The sequence below is a fragment of the Aquila chrysaetos genome, chromosome 6, assembly GCF_900496995.4.
Source record: "Aquila chrysaetos chrysaetos chromosome 6, bAquChr1.4, whole genome shotgun sequence".
Classification (NCBI taxonomy): domain Eukaryota; kingdom Metazoa; phylum Chordata; class Aves; order Accipitriformes; family Accipitridae; genus Aquila; species Aquila chrysaetos.
This window is the reverse complement of record NC_044009.1, coordinates 12,505,953-12,524,538: the sequence shown is the minus strand read 5'-3', so window position 1 is coordinate 12,524,538 and position 18,586 is coordinate 12,505,953. Positions and strand designations below refer to the sequence as shown.

At 39.8% G+C, this 18,586-nt stretch overlaps 1 protein-coding gene across 1 annotated transcript in view; it reads left to right on the top strand.

Moving 5' to 3' along the window:
* Positions 1 to 18,586, top strand: part of IQCA1 (IQ motif containing with AAA domain 1) — a 111,995-nt gene that overhangs the window by 64,879 nt on the left and 28,530 nt on the right. The window contains exons 9-12 of the mRNA XM_030019198.1: positions 2,238 to 2,313; positions 8,642 to 8,748; positions 8,962 to 9,057; positions 15,861 to 15,922. Of these exons, the coding sequence (XP_029875058.1) occupies positions 2,238 to 2,313; positions 8,642 to 8,748; positions 8,962 to 9,057; positions 15,861 to 15,922 (341 nt within the window). The remainder of the gene's footprint in view (positions 1 to 2,237; positions 2,314 to 8,641; positions 8,749 to 8,961; positions 9,058 to 15,860; positions 15,923 to 18,586) is intronic.

Genomic DNA, 18,586 nt, shown 5'->3' with positions numbered 1-18,586 from the left:
TTTGAAAAGTTCTAACAGCAGGATTCTTATTAATAAGTGTAGGCTATAAGTCATAGTGATGCAGGCAGAAAAAAGCCCTGCTCCTAACCTCAGTACTTAAAGAAAACAAGAGTTTGATCCCAGAAGGAAATTTAAATATTTCTCAAAAGGCAGATAGCAATCTTTAAAAAGGTGTATTTGATGTCAAAGTAACTTCACTTTCTTTTCTCTGTAAGGTGCTGATTTGATTTCCCATTGGGCACCTAAGAAAAAACAAAACAAAACAAAAACCCCCACCAACTTCAGCACCGTATGATCCCTCTTTTCAATAGCAGAACACGTCAGACCAGTCTGGACTGCTTCGCCCAGTAGCGTGCTGCAACCTGTCTGTCTCACTGAACATGAGCAAGGCTGTGCATCCAGAAATGTTTAACAGTGAGGCACATTTTGTCCTTAGGTGAAACCCATTAGCAAAAATCTCCATAGCAAAAGTGCACAATGGAGTCAGTTCAAAATTTTCCCTGCTGTTGAATGAGAATCACCTAGTGGGGGCTAGGCTTTGGAAGGCTTCAGAAATATATTCAAACTGTTATTTCCATATGTCTCCTTTGAACCAACAATATATGTTTCAATCTAAGTGCCTTAGTGCACTTAACATAGAACAAGCATGGAATCAATCATCTGAACATAGAAAAATATATCAACTGACTTCAAGGAAAAAGAAGTTCTTTATATTACATTGACTCTTACGCTGTTAATAGAGGCAGGAGGGAATACAGAACAGCATTCTGCAACTGTCCTTTAGACTTGGAGTGGTTTTGATTAAAATCAATGAAACTGACACAACAATATTATTTATATCAGTGTATAAAATCATTGAAGCTAGTAATTAAAATGATTTATTGGCTTATTTGTAACAATAAAAGAAACATTAGTGTGTCCTATGCTATTAAGAGGCTAAAAATGAATAACCCATTTTTAGGCAGTTTGGGGGGGTTAATTAATTAGCAATTATCAGTATTTCCTCTTAGAACATCATGTTTTAATAATAGTCTATAAATTATGGAAAAATATTAAAAGAATGGATTCTGCTTACTGCAAAAGATCCAAGGATGAATCTCAAAATGCCACACCCTGCAAAAACTAAGAATACATTAGAGTAACTGGGAATTTGAGCTCTGGGTGTCAAATCCTCAAACTATTGCTTATATTTCGCCCAAATGGTTCTTGATATTTAGTCAAGAAACTCCTGAATCTCTTTCAAATACATCTATAGAGCATAGAGTAGAAGTGATAAATGTATTTAGGTTTTGCATGTCCTTCTGGGCCCAAACTTTAATTACTATAACAACACTTTAATTAAAAACACATTTAATAATTCACATGACCTGGCTGCAACTGTATCTGCTGATAGCAGGTATGCCATGGCACCTAATTACAGAGGCATATATAGGGGGTTTGTTTCATTTTACTTATTCCAAGAACTACACTTTATATCTTACTGATAACCAGGGGGTTACAGACTACACATTGGTTAGCAAAGTCTGATACAACTTACATTGTCTTGCATAAATCCACATTCACCTCATCCCCAAACAGCGATCTAATTTGCCACTAATAACTATTACCTTATAACATTTTGAGGACTTATGACTGATACAACATCAAGAAACTTTCATTGTTTTCTGACAAGTTTTTCCATCAGAAATACTGGTTCAATGAAATTAAACTGTTTCAGGAACATGTCAATGTCATTTACTTTAGAGAGAAAAATGTCAAAATGTTTTGATAAAGTTGAAACAAAATATTTTGGTTTGCAAGATACACCAAGATCACTATTTTTCTTTCTAATTACAGATTAAAATGAGGTTTCAACAGTTTTGAATTACCCACAAGTTGGGAATTCCTTTTCGGGGGGAGGGAGCAGCCCTACAATAAGATTAACTGAAAAAATACCAAGGTAATTTCATTTATATGTTGCAAGTCTCCTACCTATATTACATGTTCAAACAAGCCTGAGTTTAATTCTTGTGACCTCAGTAGGTCAACTGATGAACAGACACCCCCTTCTCCTCTCCAAAGGGATAAAACTTCCTTATAGCCTGCTAGGAAGATTTTTGTTGATGAGACAACAGCATCTTATTCCTCAAATTAAAATTAATCTTTAAAAATCCAATGAAAATTATTACTTTTTTCATACTTGAGAAGTTTCTACATCTTAATATTCTTACTTTTCTTTTCACGCCACCCCAATCTAGGAAGAGGAGGAAGGGTGGAAAATGGCTCCCAGTAATTTCCTTTCAATGATGGAGGAAGGAAACAGTCAATACAAAGGTCAGTAGAAAAAGATAACAATTATAGCTGGAATGTTCTTCTAATTCAGCCTAATTTGAATGTCATTCCTATAGGGTCAAACAGAGCAGCTACCCAAACTATGGAACGTTATAGAAATGAGGACATTAGATAAAAATGGTCTTTAGGAAGGGAGCCTCTCAGTACCTCAAGTCTTCTTAGAGTCTCTCAAAATCATCAAGCTAATCACACAGGAAGGTACAATTCCATATGAGTGAAAGTGGCCAAGCTAGAATCAAAGTGCTTTGATGTTCATGCAGGGGCTTTCTTGGATTTTCTGAGGGCAACAAAATAACAACTGAATAGCAAATAGTTCAGAAGCACTATTCTGTAGATCAGGCTTCAGCATCAACGTTTTCATGCTCCTGTAACTCTTTGTCCTGTCTTCCTCTCATTCATGGAAAGCATCCATGGATTCATTCACCTACACAATCTACAGCTAGTCAAATCTTTTTTGATTAGTTGTTTTAATAAGAGGATCATCTTTTCAAGCAAAGTCACAAAAATGCTGCTGGACTACGAATACACTTGCTTCATTCAAAGTGTGTGCAACTTAAACTTAACTCAGACTTATAGCTAGGAGACCGGCTGTTTTGTCACTTGAGAACGCATCCAAAAGTAGGGGTTTTCAAATTTTAAAAATGGTTTTCACAAAAGGACATCTTGCTCTTTTCTGTATCTCTTCTACCCTCTTCTCTACGCTTGATGCCTTTGCCTATCTCCTAACCACTTGTCTTCAGCGTGCACCCTAGATAAACAAGTGAGTTAGCAATCACTTATTGCTGGGCCTGGAAGTGAGCATGGAAGTCATGCACTTGTCTGAAATCAAAAGGAGCACCTGTCTCATGAACTATAAGTGAACAGCATGATAGGACTCCAAAGGTCAGAGAAGCCAAGTTGAAGTCCTGTGTCACAAAGTATGCCTGATCAAAGCTTATAGGGGTTTTGGGTGGGTTTTTTGGTTTGGGGTTTTTTTTGGTTGGTTTTTTTGTTTGGTTTTTGTTTTGGGTTTTTTTTGCTTTATTTCATGCAGATTTTATTCTCAATTATTAAAAATATCTGTTCTTCTCCCCACACTGCAGTGTTAGGAGCTTGCTAAAATTCCTTATGTGAAACATCTTCATTATTCCTTCCTGCTGACAAATTATTGGCATCAAGTTTTTTTTCCTGATTTAGGTTGGCTGGAGAGAAAGAAGCGTACAACTTACTTTCTAAATATACACCAGCACAGCTTTGCCTGACGTCTGACTTCTAACAATTAGGATTTTCTTACACGTTATACATCATAAAGCAGTTTTATGGCTAAAGAGGAGTTCTTTGTCCCAGGCTCTACTCCCGAACGCTACATCAGAACCACATTGAAGTCAGTAGGAGTTTTAGATAAGGATCAAATTCATCTATGCTTCTTTCCTTAACTGGCCAAGAACATTACTTGTGCTTTTCTATGCACTCAGGATGAAACGGCACCTTGCAACTGGAGACCAGCAATAGCAAGCCCAGTGTTTCCCATCCAGCAAGTCCCAAGAGCAATAAAGGAGCAGTGTAGAGACCCTAACTGCTGCAAAGTAGCAACAAGACAGCAGGAAGGCTTCACATTGCTACGTAGGCTTGGCAATATGCTCATCCAGCGCTCCACTAAGGAGTAGGTGATGTAGTAGCTGTGCTTTCCAGCGCTCCCACAGTGCTGCTTGTATCCCCTGCTGAGGCTTTACAGTCTTCAATACAATGCTGAACTGCAAATTCACAAATTCGTTGTATTTGTGCAAATAACTCTCCTCCAGGTTGTAGAAAACATGTTTGGCCGTAACTTCACACAGAGGCTTTAAACAGTGCTTCCCAACATGGCAGTGGATGCCAATGTTAGGAATAAAAACACCACAGAGTTCAATAGGTCAGTTTAATAGGAACAGACTCCCAGTTTTCACAACTATCTCAAGTAATAACAAGTCAGGGAGTTTATGAGAGGATGGGGGACACATTCGTCATCCAAACTGTACCTAAACACCAGTACTTCCATTCCTAATAAGATACCTGCTTTAAGCTCTGCAAGTATATAACATTTCGGGATTACTCATGCTAACTTTTCGCACAAAGATGAGTGCTGAATTGGGGGTGTTGTGTTCCTGTATATCTCACAAGGCCTCCCAAGGGCAACTCAGCAGCCTATTAGCTGTCTGCGGAGCCTGTGTTCCTATTCAGGCACCTGAATTGGATGCCTAAAGCCAGTCAGCGCTAGTACCTCCATCTTCCCATTATGTACTAGCAGCACTTGCAGGTAACACTGCAATAATGTGCTCAGGTAGGTCAGCAGCATGGGCAGCATCCTTTTGTGGTAGATAAAGACTCCAGCCTGGCATTCAGAGTTAAACACCAATGCTCATCTCCAGCCCATCCTGCCAGAGCTGACAGCTATTCGCCTAGCTCTAAAGGCATATGAGAAGGAACCATTTTCTGCACAGAGCACAACCAGAGATCCTCAGAGAGGAAAGAGCTCTCTTGCAAGCTTCAAAGAATAGCTGCAGTTCTGTCTTATCCACAGTAAGAGTCTATAGCTGTTCAGTTAAACTTCAGGTGTTGGTTTTTTTTTTTCCTTCCTAGTAAACCAAGTCTATTTGACACCATATTTATTTTTAGTAAACAGCTGTTAATTCCTCCATGCAGCAGTCCCCTGCTTCATTCACAAGCACTTAGTGCTTTTTATTGCAGGACACCATTTATCACAATACTACCTGGTGGTTGTTCAGAATAATTTTGCTTTTAACCTGGCCATGCATAAGGTTCCTTTTTTTCCAAGGCCTCCTGAATCAAATCTAGAACAACTTCTGACCAGAACAGTACAAGCAGTTTCTTGTATTTTTAATTTTAGCCTGCTTTCATTTCAGTAGCATAATCGTTTAGAATAAAAGAGGTTTGAATTTAGTCTTTCTACATTGGGAACTTTTTTCTATCCTTATGTAGAAATAGCTCAATTACCATCACAATTTGCACAGAAGTTCAACTTTATTAGTGCATCAGTCTTGAAAACATCATTGAAGTGAGGGAGCTTGATTAAGAAAGTTTTATCCCAGGTGCCTACAATGAAGTCATTTAAAGACCCTTATGAGCATATCTGGAGTTCACCTAAATGGTAGCTGACCAAACAACAAACATTTTTGTTTAGTCACACACATTCCCACCCCCCCAACACATACAATTAAGAAAGTCTTCCCATCCCCTGAAACTAGTTGCTTTGCTCTTAGGTTACTTGAATACTTAAAAAGATGTAGATTACTTTTCACAAAGATCTAAGCATTTCAGTTACAGACTTTTTCCACCCCAATTTTTTTTTTTTCCTCCTCCACCAAGCTAGAACTACTACTTAAACTTCACTGGAACTCATGAAGACTTTTATTCTTTTAGCAACTAGCAAAGCTGCCAAATACAGTTCTAGACTACATTTGCCAAGCTCTATCTAAAACACTTACTTTATATACTGTTTTGGAAACAGCCAGTTCTATGTGACATCTACTTTTACACTGGAATAGCAAGAGTTTATGTGGAGCAAATGTACATAGTCTGAATCATTACCTCCATCTTCCTGGGTTTTATTTTTGCAGTAGCCTGTGCTGCAAGGCAGAGATGTGCTATTTCCCCCATTATACAGAGGGCCAGTTGATATTTACAACTTGCTCAGTGTTGCAGAGCATATTTGAGTTCAACACAAAGACTCCATGGCCCAAACTTTAAGGTGTGGAGGTATTATGTATCTTTAACCATGCATCAAAAGATTCAAATCCTTTTGCCAGGAGGTTGAAAGTAGTAATTTTAAGAAAATCTTCATGCTTCAGATAAATCTATTTCAATTATTAGTCACAAGCGGTTCTCTGAAATTCAGTGATATTGGAATTACCTACTAGTCTGCAGAGTGAAAACTAATGCTGCTGAGATGATCTTAGCAGTCGCGTTAGTGGACTGGGCTGTCTTTTGAGTCCTGAGCTAGAGAGGTACGCATACAAAATAATCCAAAGATAAGTATACACTGTTTTAGAAGTGATATAAATTGCACTGCATACACACACACGCAAAAATAGCTCCCATAGCTGGATGACCCTGTCTGTAACAGAATACCAGGCTCTTTTGACCAGCAAGTGAAAACATAACATCCTTAGCCTCCTGACCTTACTTTAAAAATAACTTTGAAGCATTTTGTTGATCTATAAAAGAACAACATAGCATCTAACACCTATGATTTATTGATCTCTTTTCTAAAATCAGGGACCTCTAACCTAGTAGCTAATATAGCACTCAGAAAACTGGTTGCCAGGTAATATCAAAGGCAGCTGCCTAATCTGCAGGGACTGTCACTGGTTTGCCTGCAGTAGATATTAACGACTAATCAATTTACAAAATGACAATAAACAATTATGAAAAAAAGAATAAAAAAATCTATGAATCCCTCTATGAAAAATAAATATCTAAAACCTAGCACTCCTGTACAAATATAGCACTTGCAACCTGTTGACCCAGTTAGGAAAATGTTTAAAAATTCACATAACTCCCATGTAACATCCCCTTTCCCCAGGGCTGAAATTCCAGGCTAGTAACCCTGGAGGAGGTACCTTTTAACTAGGGCAAATCAGCTTTCCCTCTTGAAATATTACATGACATGTGTCATGCCATCTGATGATCTGCAAGTAATTTAAAGAAATTAATATCTATACCTTTGAGTTTCTTTCCTCATTACCAAAAATATCCACTGTCCTTCTCCATCTCTACCATTTTCAGTTATGAAATTAAGACTACTCACCTGCAAAAACTATTCCCTATGTGTAAAGCCACAAATACTCCGCACATAATTGGACTCTGAAAATTTGTAGGGGATGGAAATAGCAGCCAGTATTATATTAACTGGACTAAAACTTGAATGATCTCATATGGGTACTGTGAAAGCCTTCCTGAATTTATAGTGCCTTAGAAATGGCAGTGGGTACAGGAAGGAGTACCCTGTACAAAACAGATTCATAAAGGAGCCTATGTCTTAAAGTGGAAAGCTGTCATTTTAAATCATCTGGAAATTGAATTAGCACATACTGCTGGAGATTAGCTGTCATTTATAAAGATACTATCGGGGCTTGAAATGCAAGATATGAATTGTCTTCCTTCAAATTAGCTCAAAAAATGTGGAAAGAAGAGAGGCATTTCCATTAAAAAAAAGGTACTTTTGCTAATAGCAGAGAGTTGAGATATGCACCGAGCTTGCCAGACCTCATTTAGTTCTCTTTCTAAACAGCAAATTGCAGTTTGCCTGAACAAAAATAAAGAGCTGCAGCTCAGGATCATTAGCTACTTTATCATAAACAGGGCTGGGGTTTTTTTTGATCATCAGTTTGCACAAGCTTGTTTTGTTCCTGGAGTTAGGTCTTCTTACTACTTATCCTTTGCACAACACTAAGAAATAGAGGTTCTGTATCAGGTGGGCCTTGTCACCTTTCGGAAAAGACTTCCACTGCATCTCAATTACTGCATCAAGCTTAAAACTCCCTGAAGTTAAAACTCCATGTGGCGATATGTCACTTGTGGGTTGGATGCAGGTTATTGCTCTGTCGGACTCCCTGTCCCCTCACACTCCCATTTCCATGTGCTCAGCACAGGCTTTTATGCCTATTCCAGTGCTCCTGGCCCATATTTCAGCCTCATGTGAATTACTACAACGGCTAACTTGCAAGGTTGCAGCAGCTTTAACTTAGCATTAGATAACTGAGCAGGAGAGAACAAGGAAACTTCCTGGTTTAAACTAAACACACCTTCCTTTGGTCCCCAAGCCTGCACTACACCGCCCAAGGGACATGCATAGAGAGCACACTCCTCAGGACAGGAGTCATCTTTGTGACTTCTTCATGGTAAAGATTTAAGCACTATGCTATTAAACAGAGAAAAAAAGAATGCCAACATCAGGCACAATATGGTTTGGCCGATACTGTACTACCTGCTCTTGAAGATGAGCAACGCTCCAGGCATTCAGCTTTGCAACCAGAAAATTACAACCTCCATATCCCATTATCCTCCTGAAATCTGATACTAATTTACAGCCCAAGACAAAAAAAAAAAAAAAAAAAAAAAAAAAAAAAAAAAGGTTAACCTCAAGATTTACAGATCCTAACACAACAGGGCTCTGAACTTGGTAAGGGTCCCTAGAGCCTGCTACTTTCATACAGCTAATAATTTAAATAAAAGCTGCCTACAACTACCTGTTTTTTGCCTCCAGAAGCAGTTGGAGAAACCAATGCCTTCTGTAACGTTTTTTCCCTTTTTTCTTTCTTTTGGATAACAGCCATTTGGCAGAACAGAAGCGAGGGATGGGATTTTCTCCAGGATCATGACCCGGAGCTGATCAAAGAAGAGAAACGGGAAGAAGTGGAGGAAGAGATCAGAGTGCAGGTGTGCTTACAATAGTAAGAGGACACTAATAACGTACATTGCCTGTGTACATTTCTCTACAGCTGCAAGAACTGGCCCTGGCATAGGCCTTACCTCCTTCCAGAGTCCCTACTATCTGTTCCTTGCTTTAACACTTGTTTAACTGAACATTTGTCTGAGGTGTGGTGGCAGAATAGAAAACATAGAAAGATTCAACTGTATTTGTCTGGACAGGTGGATGAATTGATGCAACAGAAACTGGAGAATCTCAAACTGGCTGTGGATGGAGAAAAGAGTGACAAACAGAAAAAAGGAAGAAAAAGTGAAAAGGTAAGACAAGCAAGTTTGGAGAATTCAGGGTAAATCTCAATTCTCTGCCCAAATACAGTGGTATTCAGTGCAAACCCTAGTCTCACAGACATTTACTGGATCTCAAGTCAGAAGCATTTAAAAATCTATTCACCTGTGGCTTTTTTCAGGGCCTTTTCCTTTAGCTATTATTATTCCTTAATCTTTATAAATAATGCTTAGGACAAGTTCAACTATTGCAGAGATAAATCTTTAAAAGATAGATCAGATTTTCAAGAGGGATACACACCCTTTTGAAATCCTCTGATCCAGTCAAACAGGAAAATCCAAGCAATCCCTCTCTTTAAGGTGACAGGTTCAGATTAGTACGGTCTTCCAATGAAGGCATGGATCTGGGTGCCACTACGTTTTCCAGCTGCTGGCTGTCTTCCTCCTAAATGAGGACTAGTTAATGTGTTTCAAAACTGTACACAAAAAAATGTTTTGGTGTTACCTTTCATTTACCTGTAACACCACATAGATCACATACAGCCAGGTACACATTAATTATGTTACTACTTACTATTGAAGCATTTGGGAACTTGCAATTAAGCCAAGTTTATTTAAGCATATAAAATAAAGACATACATTCTTTTTAATGTGTGTTACCCAGTGAAACACAGCACACATGTTCTCATCTAGTTTCACAGCATTACCACATGCAGAATTCCACAGCCCGCGGTTCCCGGAATTCCTTACCCAAGCATTTAAACTATAGATCATGTCAGTGCAAAATAACTCAAAGCTTACAGACCCTACCATTCAATCAGCAGATCCACTTAAAATCCTCAGGGCAAATAGCCAACCCTAATCTCATGTTGTATTTCATTTCTGTAATCCTTTTAGCATGCAAATACTTGCTGTTGCTGTACTTCTACTCAAATTATATTTAAAAATGCTCTTTCACCTGACAAATGTGCAGGGGCAATTTAATAATGTAAGACTGGAGCAACTATGAAAGCTGATACCAATTGGATTGCTAAATCCATTTCAAAAATAGGGAGGCTTAAGATACACAGACAAAATATTGCAACAATCTTCCCAAAGTTGTCATGGGCAGATGCATTTAGATCAGCTAGTCAAAACTGCTTCAAAATGTCACTCTGGAATTATAAAGCTTTGTTAGGGGTTGGGGTTTTTTCTTACAATACAGTGTTGGAATGGTTTTGGGTGGAGGCAGGTTATTTAACTTTTGTTTTCCCAAGTTGTGCCAGTAACCTGAGAGAATGAGGTGGGGGAAGAGGGGAATAAGTACTAATTAAATAATACAAGTTCCCTAAAGATTTTATCTGGGGGAAAAAAATGAACAAAAACCTGAAAAAAACAACAAAAGAAAAAAAACGTTCTATTTTAGGGGTGGGGAATGGAAGGATGTATCCAGTTTTAGTCAAAACACATCTTCCCTATGCAAAACTATTTGAAATGTCCAATCAACATTGGCAAAGGCTTTTTCTAATTAGCATTTGCGTAAATATCTCAGTCCATAAACAAACAGAGTGCATGCATACCTGTGCACACAGATTCAGATCTGCTTTATGAAAATCTGGCTTATTTAACAAGAATAATAATGAGCTGGAAAGTTTTGAAAGTGGCTTATTAATTTGTTATTCAGCAAAAATCCTCTAGTTTTTCAAGGCGCGTGTTACCACATCCTAGGTCCCATACATCTCCCCCCCAACTATGCAATGTGAAATAACAGTGGGCTTGGATTCTCATTGTAGCCATGAACAGGTCTGGAGCACAATGCAAAACATTTCCCTCCCTCCCCACCTCAAAGGGATATTCTGCAAAGAAAAGCATTCTCAGAAGGATTCAACATTCTTCAGAGAATACAAACATTTTTCTGCACTCTGTCAGTGGCAAATGGGCAGCAAGAGTAATTTCTTTAAGTGAAATTTTACAAGTGGAGTTTTCTGTCTAGGGGCAGTTACACCAAAATCACGATGCTGCATTTGGCCATCTCCTGTCTTGTAAGGAGGGATTTCTTCTACTTTCTTTGCAGGAAGACACCACAGTAGAACTAGGGCTTTTTTTGTTGTCAGGGAAAAGTCACTACCCAGGGGTGTACAGTATAGATGTCCTCTGCCTTTTCAAGAGCACCTTAGGATAAGTAGTTTACAACTTTAAAAACTCTGTCAAGTCCATATTAAAAAAAACCAAAAATCTGTCTGACCCACAGGAGATAATTTGAGTTTGAAATCCCTGTTTGAAAGTCCCTTTTATAGAGGGTTCAGCAAGGACATTTTGGAATTGGACTCTAAAGGAAAAGCAGAAGCTCCCTCCCAGTCAGTGTTTCAGATGGCTTAGGTCTTAGATAAACAAAATTTAACAGCTCCAGGCATACCAGCAGGCCACTCCTTTATTTCCAGGCACTGTACTTTCTAGGCTGAACTTTACTACTCACTCCCAAACCTTCAAATACCACTCACTGCTAAAAGCTGACACTTAACCCTACCAAGAATTGTTCTTATTGCCCCTGAAGATAAGAAGCCCATTTGCCACCTTTGTGAAAGAATCATCTTGAGTGGAAAGGCAGATTGCTCTTCTCATTACAAATGGGTCTCCAGACCAGTAGGACTGGTCTGAAAATACCTAAACTAATTAGATTGCACCTAGTATGCAACAAGTCACACTGCTATCATTTGAGGCACAGATCCTGTGCCTCTATCCATGTTGGAAGCATCTCACCCCACAGACTGTCCCACTGTTGTCCTTACGGTCCAGCATTGATAGGGTATAGAGCCCAAGTGTCCTTGTTAAGAGACACACTGTGCTGGACTCCAATTGCTCCAGATCTGATGACTGTCACAGGAGAGGGGATGAGGATACAGCAGAAACAAAGGAATGTGGTTCAGCTCTGCTGCAAATTGCATTTTTCTTCACTATGCACAGTGGCAGCTTGTCATCTGCCCAGCCATGGGTCAGCAAGCTAGGATTGTAAGCACCTGTGTAAAAACAGGCTGAGGAAGGATTTGAAGGGAGATTGCCTCCTAACAAGGGATATGGCATTGATGTCTAGGAAGGCTGGCAAAGAGATGTCTGAAGGTCTAAGTCCCCACCCAGCCTAGAGGAGCCTGTTATAAAGCACCTGGAGTGAAAGAGAAAGTGCTAGCATTTTCCAAAGTATTTGATTTCTAAAAAGTTGGTGGCATCCTTGTGCCAGCACAAACTTTTTAGTGAAATGTTGTTGTTCCAAGTCTACCCCTTTCTGCCGACAGCCCAAGCTTGTGATTTGGGTGGCTTAACACAACCCACCAGCTTTACAAGTATTTCTTCTAGATGGATGCCACATACCCAACCACGGTACCCAGAGGACTTAGCAGCCAAGGGTGTTTCTCTTGGGAATCTGCAGCCAAGTAAACCACCACAGACCTGGCTTCTTTAAAATGGCTTTCCACCCAACATAAGAGGTGACAGATCAGCCCTCTACAGTTACTGACCTGGAAGTTACATTTGAGTGCTTATCAGAGTGCTTTTTATCAAGCCCATTGTGCTGCATTTCCTGCTCTGCTCCCCCAAGGATTTGTTTCCGATCCAACTGCAGGTAAAGCAACCCATTGCAAGTGAACACACCCACACATAACACAAAGGCATGGGCAGAAGTCAGACAAAACAGAAAGAGGGGACATGGGAACCTAAGTGTGTAAAAGTTGCTTCTGAAGTAGGCTTTGCTAGCATCTCAACGCAGCTTTGGATATTCCTTTTTGATGCAGCTGGGCAGAAGCAAAGAAAACCAGAAGAGGTTAACTATAGCAATGGCTATGACAAGAATATTGACATCATTCTAAAGACTTGGTAAGAGCAAAGCCATAGTGAATAAGGCCAGAAGACAGGCTGAGTCAGAATTGAGGAGAGCCTGGGTTTGAGGACAGCGATTCACAAGCCCTGTTGGATTTTCTGTAGCTAATGGAGATTAGCACCCAGAGCTCTCAGCCAGCTGCAGGGGCTGCAACCTCTTTGGATGCTGTAGCTAAACCCAGAGATTAGAGATCAGAGCCCCTCATTTAGCAAGAGCTTAATAATCAGTTGGAACATCTTCAAGGACTTTTTCTGTGCAAGTATCAGAAGCTGCTCTCTATATCTTGGCATTGCCAGAAAATACTTCTCAACCCAGAGCAGATGCACACAGTGCAAATCTGCGCTTGCTCAGCCTCCCATCCAAGCATCACACATGATGCAAGGAATCCACACAAACACTTCATAGCCTGCTGCTTATATGCTGTCATTTCCCTTAAACCACAGGAGTACTTTCCTCCTGTTACTTTTCCACATACTTGGTGGCAGTAGCTGCAGACAGCTGATGGCAGCAGGACTTGTATGATCATAGCCAAAGGGTGACACACATCTTGCAGTTCCAATGTGGAACAGTTCTCTCAATGAGACATTTTGGCTACCCTCTCCCTTCTGGTGCCAGAGACACTCTGCTCTGGAATCCGGTCTGAAATCAGGTCTGTATTTGCTCATGGCAACCTCTGAGCTACTCAAAACATTTTCATGAGCCCACACAGTAAGACAAGATACCACACTGAGCATGGAAGACAGTCTTCTGTCATCTGCCAGCTAATAGCTAATGCAGTTCACTACATGTGACTTATCAAAGCAGAAAATAACCAAGTAAGTGGATGGCTACACAGAAGCTAGACTGACATTTCAGAGATAGAAACAAGGAGATTTCCATTATAAATGATGAGCATGTTCACATTCATTAAACATTATCATTTTCTAAATAAAAGCAGTTCCCAATAAGACATTTTGGAGAAAAGCCATTGTCTACAATTCATATTTCCCCTTATCACATCTCAGTGTTTGCCAAATTTCCCATAAATGCTGATGTTAATTAGGAAAACACATTTTTCCCCTGCATAGTTCATTTTTGTTTTGCTCTTGAGTTACTTTATTGGTGAAGCTGCCTTGAGGACAATACCAGTTGGCCAATAAATTCAACATATGCTTAGTGTCTTTACATAGGTAGAAACAAGCTTTTCTTCCCAGTCAGACCCATGATGTGTAATTTCTAGCTTGTTGGAAGAAAGAGACACAAAGCTAGAGGAACAGCAGAAATAAACCACTGACAGTCTCGGTATTTCCAGTTGTTAAAACAGCATGGCACATGCTTTGTGCTTCCCATTCCTTTTCTTTAGAGAAAAACTCCACTGGCACATTCTAACAAGTGTTTGCTGCCAAGCTTATTTATGTAAAGAAACCCAAGGTGTACTTCTACAGATACAAGAGTTGTTTGCATATTCTAATCCAAAACTTAAAAACTTCACCTTTTTCCAGTTAGCTTAGCCATATAGTTCTGGGTTTAATTTACATTTTCATCTAGATTATCTTTGTTGCACTGTAAACAGTAACAGGTGATTTACATTGCAACTGATCTTGGAAACTTAAAATTGATATATTTCTGAACACTGCCGATCCATTCTAGGGAAAAAAAAAAAAAAAACAAAAAAACACACAGCATTTTCCAGATAATTGGATAGCATTTTTTAACTCAACAACATAGCCTCTAGAGCTCTGCAGAAGTATTCACTATTAAAAAAAGAAAGTAAACAACTCTACTCCCAAGAAAGCGAACATAAACTATTGGAAAGAATAAGCTGTCTCGATCAACTAAGCATTTAAGCACATGCTTAAATTTAAACTGTTGAAGAAATCCCATGGTGCACAAATGTCACTGTGTAAATAGTTTCACTGAAGTAATTCTAAAGTGCTTTGCAGAACCTAAGTACGGATACCAGTGGTGGGCACTAATATGGATTAATGATGCCCTCTCCACTACTAATTATCCTTAACCATATTTATGGCTTGTGAGCTGTAATTAATGGAGGGGCTTGACATTACTGATTCACATCTTTCTTATTTACGTTTTCCATGGGTTTTTTGCAGTATGTAAAGAAACTAGTCACACAAGTCAAAACCTTCCCATAGTGAAAGTGTGGTGAAAATATCAAGAGTAGAAAGAGCAGGTCATGTTTTTCTGACCTCTTCAAGCTTCTTCCCTGAGGCATTAGGAAAGAGAAGGCAGAAGGATGTCTAATGGTTAGGAGGCTAGCCAGAAACTCAGGAGGGTTGGTTTCAGGTCCTGGTCCAGCTGTGAGCACCCTGCATGACCCTCAGGGAAGCCGCCAATTAAAAAAAAAAAAAAAAAAAAAGCATGAATGGTCTCTGGAGCAGCTACTTGAACCCCACACCCTTTTCCTTCCTGCTTCCCTCTTGGGTAAGGGCCATACCCACTCAACCAGAGTTGTGATCCAAAAAGGAAGGAGAAGAGTTTTTTCTTGGAGCAAATGACCCTCAGATTCTTTTGTATGCAACCTCTGCTGGAAGGAGTGGGACTGATCACTTTGAAGTATGATGCTCTTGGGCACTCACTGGGGAGGTGACAGTTGCAGCTCAGGTATACAGGCTCCCTGAGCAGTTGTATTCTAGACGGAAGCAGCAACCACCAGGTTACTCCATGCAGAGTCCACTTCAAGAGCACCTGCCACAGGATCTGCATGAGACTTGTAGGATGGGCACAGCTCCTCAGCCCAGGGGTGCTTCACCTCTCCCACACCTTGATGAGACACTTTTAAATGGGAACATCTCCTGTGCTTTTATAAATGGGGACATTACTTCCTTTCCCTCAGGGCATTCAAGGATATGATTTTTTCTGTTTGGGTTCCTTCAGTAACAGTAACACTGAAACATTTGCTGTTCTGGCCCTCACTTTGCTTCAGTACATTCAAATATATATATCTGCACTAAGGTCACTAATTCCTCCCTGGTTTTGTGGTCCTCAGAAAAAGAAGACGACCATGAGGAAAAAGATACCCGAGATGGAGGAAGATCTTACTCCTGACAGGTAAAGAGAAGACCTGTTTACCTGAGATTCAGACAATGAGACTGCATCCTCTTTGCATTAGATATGCTATCAACCCTTTTAGTTTTTAATTACACAAGGAGCACCTCAACACTGCTACGCTTACCAGCATCAGGAGCCCTACAATATATAAAACCTGTTTACTAACAGCTATAAATATCCATAAAAAGCCTAGATGATTAAAAAAAAAATCTTTTACAAACTTGAAGCACATACACTTCAGCTAAAACCTTCTTTGCATTCCCAGTGACCACTATAGCCTTCCCACTGCCCCCCCCCCCCCCCCCCCCCCGGAACTGATGGTTTCACAGCACCACAAACAACAGGGCAACAAAACACTGCCTTAATGCTACACAGCACAGACCTTGTTTTCCCCCCCCATCTTCAACAATGCATACAAATTAAGATCTCCATTCTGCAACACACCACTAGGGCCAGTCTCCATTAACTTCAGTCAGGTTAATTCCAGTATGCAAAGCTAAGCACATATAACATTTATGCAGGATATTGGCCCTGTTTGCCTCTTCCACATCCTCTCTGCAGGTGCAGAAGCACCTGGCAGTTTTGTTGACTGTCAGATTTTCCATCTCAGCTGAAGCCTGATAAGGGAGGCTGCAGACAGGCCCCTGTACTCTATAAATCACCCTTCATGTCTGAGGTATAATGTGCATGTCATAAATCAGTCTTATTTATCCATAAGAGTTCTGGCAGACCTGGCAATTTCTTGTGTACACTTGCTCTTAAGCACCCTTATTTTATTTGGGGGATTTGAGGATTTCTTCTTTTGACATTACATTTTCAGTGAGCTCGTGATGCATTCACTGATAATTTGGCCATTTTTCACCTGTACACATAATAGATACACCTACACAGAGATATCACCACAGGGACCTGCTGACCCAGCAGCAGTGCACAGCAGGAGCAGACCCATCTCCCAGGAGAGCAGAGCTGGAGAACAGCATGAAGATGCACACAGTCAATCACTGCAGGAGGAAGCACATGGGGTTCATCCCACAAATCTATTTGTACAAGACATGCACAGCAAGACCTGGACTAGATCATTTGGTGCTAGCACTACACAATCAGTCAATGATCTCCTTACCCACTTTAAAAAAAAAAAAAACAAAACAAAACACCCCCCCCAAAACTCTCCAAGCAAATATTTAAAGTAAATGTGTCATGGATTATAGCAGAGCATGACCTCTCTTACAAGAGCAGTGCCAAAGTCTAACAAGGATGCATATATTCTGTGCTTTTAAAGTTACTCTTGCACATACCTGCTTCTTTTATATATATAAACTTAATACAACACACAGGCATTTAAGAACACAAGCGTTTTAGTAGCTGGCTTTTAATCAGAGTTTATGTGGCATTTTGGCTCCATGCTTTGCTCTTCCCTGCTGAGCAGGGAGGGAGGAAGCATTTTGGAAATAACCAAGAGAAGCTCAGGTTCATCTGTATTTTGGCATGGTGGAAGGGGCACAGGGGGCTTTAGTCAACAAAGACTGATCACATCACACTTACTTGGAGGAGACTCAGGGCATGCATCATTAAGCTTGCTCAGTAAAAATAATAAGACAGGAAAAGTAGAAGTCATGCTTCCAACAGAACTGTCAGGTTAGTCCCATTCTACCTTCTGCTTGTTTTATGGTGCATACTCAACATAAAATCACCGAGAATGAAAGCAAGAGTCAGAGTGGCAAAATCAACACTGTTGAAGGTGTGTTAAATTTCGTATTTGCTTATTACTACTCCTATATTAATTGTGCCACTAACTGCATAAACATAAAACTTCCCAGCTGAAATGGAAAAAGGCTGCAGACCTCAAATTATATATGTAGTTTTATTAGCCAGCTGAGAGCTGCTATTAAATACTTTTATTGTAGCCATACCAGAACATCCCAATTAAGATAAGTGACAAAGACAAAAAAAGCTGAGATACTGAAGGAAGAGGATGTGAAAGCGCACAAACAGCAAAAGACCTAAAAAGGTTCAAATCAGTATTGTTTATACTAACAATACCACAAGAATTTCCAACAGGCATATTCATTTTATGTAGTCCTTAAAGGAATATCAATCTGTTGAACCTAGTGCCAAAAGTGTCATTGAAATTAATACTTAGAGAGAACTCCAAAAGAGAGAGTGTGTACAACGTCCACACCAATAGAAAACCAGATACAAATGTACATGTATTAAATCCTCTATTACTGGGAGCTATTTCCAGCCACTAATGGAGATAGGAAGAAACCGTCCCACTGGAGAAGCTATACCTGTTTCCACTGTATGTTTTTTCCCCCCTCAATCCTCCTTTGGCCAGCATCACCCTAACACTGCAGTAGGTGGACCACTGATCGAGTCATTCCCAGTATGTTCCTGACAAGATGAGGCTGTCTATTGCAAACAGAATAAATTCCAAGAAGAACTAATGAATTACTACTAATTGGAGAGCTAAGTGAATAGGTATAGTAGTGTTAGGATTGCTATTATTGTATAATTTAAAAATAATTTCCCAGTAATTGATATTAATGAATGAGTCTATTACACAAGTCATAACTGATCTTGTATCACCTGGAAATGGGTAATGGAATCAGTGTGAGAGGGAGCCATGCAGTCTGTGAGGTAATAAAAGAAATTCCTTGCCATAAC